This window comes from Pteropus vampyrus, unplaced genomic scaffold, assembly GCF_000151845.1.
Source record: "Pteropus vampyrus isolate Shadow unplaced genomic scaffold, Pvam_2.0 Scaffold1000003233, whole genome shotgun sequence".
NCBI lineage: Eukaryota > Metazoa > Chordata > Mammalia > Chiroptera > Pteropodidae > Pteropus > Pteropus vampyrus.
In genome coordinates this window covers 1-4441 of record NW_011917635.1, presented here as the reverse complement: position 1 = coordinate 4441, position 4441 = coordinate 1, and the positions used below count along the sequence as shown (strand labels likewise).

General features: G+C 49.1%; 1 protein-coding gene across 1 annotated transcript; it reads left to right on the top strand.

Annotated features, from left to right (window-relative positions):
* Positions 1-2954: 2954 nt before the first annotated feature.
* LOC105311326 (N-acetyltransferase 8-like) lies at positions 2955-4429 on the top strand (the record flags this gene model as incomplete). The annotated part of the gene is made up of 2 exons (XM_011387307.2): positions 2955-3093; positions 3732-4429. A coding segment is annotated over exon 2 (623 nt), but the record flags the coding sequence as incomplete, so codon positions are not given.
* Between the last annotated feature and the right edge of the window lie 12 nt (positions 4430-4441).

Sequence of the window (4441 nt, the reverse complement as noted above, 5' to 3'; positions counted from 1 at the left end):
AGGGAAGGACCAACTTTGATATTTGCTCCCACCAACTCTCCTGGGCCCAGCCAGGTGGCCCTGCAAGAGGAGTTCGCACGTGGGCACCACTGGTGCCGGAGACAAGAGAGGCCCACAGTGCATCTCACGCTTCGAATGATTTAAGTAACAAGTCAATGGCATTAGGAATTTCAGGCAGACGTGGTCCATGCCGTCCATGGGCTCCAGGCCAGAGGGGCTGAGAGACAGGAGGGGCAAGTGGGCATATGTTGTCCTGAGTGCGGGGGTGAGGGCACCTGGGACTTGGTGTGGGCAAGGACATTGACCCTGAGGAATCTGAAAATTATAGTTGGCGCCTATGGGCCTGGAACTTTGGCAAAGATAAGACGTTACTGGGGTGTGTGTGTGTGTGTGTGTGTGCGCGCGTCTGTGTGTGTGTGTGTGTGTGTGTGTGTGTGTGTATGCGCGCGCGCGCGTCTGTGTCTGTGTGTGTGTGTGTGTGTGTGTGTGTGTTTGAGTGGGGCGGGGGTGGGGTGGGAGGAGGCACCGCAGGGTGGGGGAGAGTGTTTTTTCTGCAGTGGGGCTGAGGGCTGTGGGTCCTGCAGGCCCATGGGATGCAGACAACAGTGAGACGGGGGATCCAGGAACTAGCAAAGCACAGATTTGTGATTTTAGCAGGGACCCCTTTCGGCAAGTTGAAGAGACTGACTTCTAGCAGCCGGAAGGAGAGGGGGCATGGTCCAAGAGAAGTTGAGAGCTCAGTGATTTGGACCCAGCAGTAAGACAGCAGAATGCTTACTGCAAACTTCCCTTGGCTTTTCTTTAGCTAATAAGTAATTTATTCAATGTGAAGGTGGAGATTTCACTCTGAACTTGGTAAAAAAATTTAAAGACATTAAGGTTTCCCTTCATGTAACAATGTACAGGTTAAACTAGAGTGATTATTATCATTATTATTTGGTTTTGTTCATACGATGGGTGCCCATGTGAGCACTGGGTACGTGCAGGCATGGTGTCAGCCTGTGCTCCCTCAACCTGCCTGCCTGCTCTCTGCCTTGTCTTCTCTTTCTGCTTGTACATCTTTTTTTTGTGGCAAAATATACATAAATTACCGTTTTAACAATTTAAATTTTATAGTTTAGTAGTATTAACTACGTTCATAACATTGCCTAACTATCACCACTATCTATATGCAGGACTTTCAACACCTAAAACAAAATCTCTGCACCCGTTAAGCAATAACTCCCCATTCCTCTCTCCTCCCAGCCTCTGGTAACCACGATTCTACTGTCTGTCTCTATGAATTTGCCTGTTCTAGGCACCTCACCTAAATGGAATCCGAAGCTATCGGTCCTCTCCTGTCCGGCTTATTTCTTTTAGCATAATGTTTTCAAGGTTTATCCACATTGTAGCATGTGTCAGAAATTCATTAACTTTTGAAGACTCAACAATATTCCATGGTATGTATATAACACATTTAATTTCTTTATCTTTGATAGACATTTGGGTTGTTTCCACCTTTGGACAACAGTTTATTTTTTAAGCATCCAGGATACGACAATACTTAAGCTGAAGTAGGGACATAGCGAATTTTTAATTGAGAATTTTTATGGGTGTTGGAGTCCATGAATAACTCTTTTGCTCGAATTACAAGCCTGGTAGTTATCTTCAGTGTAAAAATGCTCAGATTTGTACACCGGGAATAATCTAATTTAGATTTTGCTAAATATGAGTCTCATTATAAGAAGTTTATCTTAAGAACAACTATGCAGGAAATACGGACTGGTGACCATGTGTCAGACAGGTTTTAAAACGAGCAGCTGACTGAACAAAACGGTAAGACATCTCCTTAGACCATTAGAGGAAACTGAACAGAGGTGATGTCACTGCAGGCCAAGCCGTCTAAAGCTATGACTAAAGGACCGTAAGAGAGACAGAATCTGAAGGGTGTTCCCTCCAGCCACCAGCTCCCTCTGGGGTGTGAACCAGAGACAGAGACGCCTGTTGCTTGAAGCAGCTGTCCAATGAGGTAGAGAAGCATCCATGGGGAAAAGTGAAAACCCCCATGGCTTGTGGGTCTAGGAACCAGAGGGCCAGAGTACCCTGATGGGGTGCTGGGCTGGGGCCCCGACCCTACCAAATGCCTGGGGTTTCAGAGGAACTTGGTTTGTTCGGAAGGCTGGCTCACATGCTGGACTCAGCAAGATCGCAGGCAATGCCGTTAACTTGTAAGCATATTTGCCATGTCAGACTGGTGAAGTTCAACTTGTATATGTACCTGTTTGTATGTTATGAAGAGTGGTTTTACAAGTTTTCATTCTGTAACTGTAGTTGATGTTTCAGCTCTGCGACAAGAAGAAACCAAACAACAACAAAAAGCAATGCCATTTCCTGGGAAAGAAGAAGTTAACGTAAGCTCCATAAGACTTTCAGAGAAAGTCATTTTGAGCCAGTTTAGGAACAGTGTCCTTTACAGGAACCAGGTAGCTCCAGAGCCTAAATCCTCCACCTGCAAAAACAACCGTTTGTTAGAGGGCCTTGGGTGCTAGGGGGGAAGGGATGCAGATTGGTAGGTCACATGGATTTGGTTACTTAGACAAGGATTGCATATTAAAGGAAAAGGTTGGGTGTCTCCCCTGTAATCGAATAAGGTGAGGGAAGGGGATTCTGTAACTAGGTGATCATTGCTCCCCATCTCCCCAGTCTTGGGAACAACCAAGGCTGTGAGTCAGCTCAGAGGAAGGATCTTTAATCCCCCATCCTCTGCTGGCACCCTCTCAACATGGACTCAAAACTAAACGGCTCATAAGCCCTGTGCCTTCTTCTCAGGCTGTTCCAGACACAGCTAGTGCTCCCCTAGGCCACTCCCCTACTAATTCCTGGTGATCACAGAGGTGAATGAAAAATCAGCTCCCTGCCCTGTCATAGCTAAGCTTCTTGATACTGAGGTTTATGATTATCAGATTTCCAGGAGCCAGCCAATGAGGTGGCGCCCAGGGCCTGCTCCACCTCTGGGGTGACAGAAACCCTGCACAGTCATCCTGGATGCCCGTCGGAGGCTGAAGGGAGAGGCCAGGCTGAGCTGACCTGGACACGAGGCTTTTGTGGTAACTGGTGAGAGGGCATGGGTGGAAGTACAGTGCGCTCTGAGTGTGGCCGGGGACCCCAGAACCTCCTCCTCTGATTCTCAAGGCTGGGCCATTTTAGGTGTTTGGCTCTTACGCCACCTCAAAAGCCTAAAAGTTTGCAGTCAAGGGGAAGGAAGCCTTTGCTATATCCTGTGCTGTGGAACACAGGATTCTTCAACACATGATCCTTGGGAGAGGGACCAAAGAAAGAGTGGGGGATGTGTGCTCTGGCTGCTGCATGGTGTCCCCGGTGTACCGAAGCTGAGAGGAGAGCCAGAAAAAAGGGAACGAGGGTGTAGAGGAGGGTACTTTATATACCAGAGCTTTGTGTATGTTATTTTCTTTAATCCTTAAAACAACATGGAAAGGCGTGTTTTGACTTTACCCTTTCTACAGATGAGGAAACAGGCTCAGAGATGTTAAGTGACATGCCCAAGGTCACACAGCTAGAAAACAATGGAGACTTGGTTAAATGCAGGTGTTTCTGACCCTCCATCTTCTCCCAGTGGCTGCTGCCTACTTCCTCTCAGACAGTTGCAGAAAGACACATCTTGAGCAGAATGTCTCTCGTTCCTAGGAGGTTGGGAGGATGTGCGTTCTCACGTGGCTTCTTCTCTCTTACAGAGGACTGCCAGAAAGGGGTGCAGGGACGCCTAGCTCTCTCTCACAGACCCGGAGATTCAGACACAGAAGTCTTCCATGGCTCCTTATCACATCCGCAAATACAGGGAGAGTGATCGCCAAAGGGTCCTGGACTTGTACTCCCAGGGAATGACCGAGCATGTCCCCATCACCTACCGCCATATCCTGAAGCTGCCGAGAACCCAAGTTGTCTTGCTTGGGGTGCCCCTCGCCTTATTCCTGGGCTCTGGTTCCTGGCTCCTGGCCCTCATGGCCGGCCTCACCCTCCTGGCTGCCCTGAGGTTCCTTGCTAAAATCCCCTTGACCCAGTATCTGGACAACTGTTTGGACACAGACATGTCCGACATCACCAAAACCTACTTAAGCAAGCGTGGCTCCTGCTTCTGGGTGGCTGAGTCTGAGGGGCAGGTGGTGGGCATGGTGGCAGCTCTGCCAGCTGAGGAGCCCACCTTGAGGAAGAAGCAGGTGGAGCTGTTTCACCTGTCTGTGGCCTCGGAGTGCCGGGGTCAGGGGATAGCGAAAGCCCTGGTCAGGACGCTCCTCCAGTTTGCTCGTGACCAGGGCTACAGTGAAGTTGTCCTTGCCACCAGCATGCTGCAGGTCTCCGCCCTGGCACTCTACGAGAGCATGGGCTTCCAGAAGAGGCACCAGTACTTCTATAACTGGAGCTGGGCACTATCGCTATCCCTGAA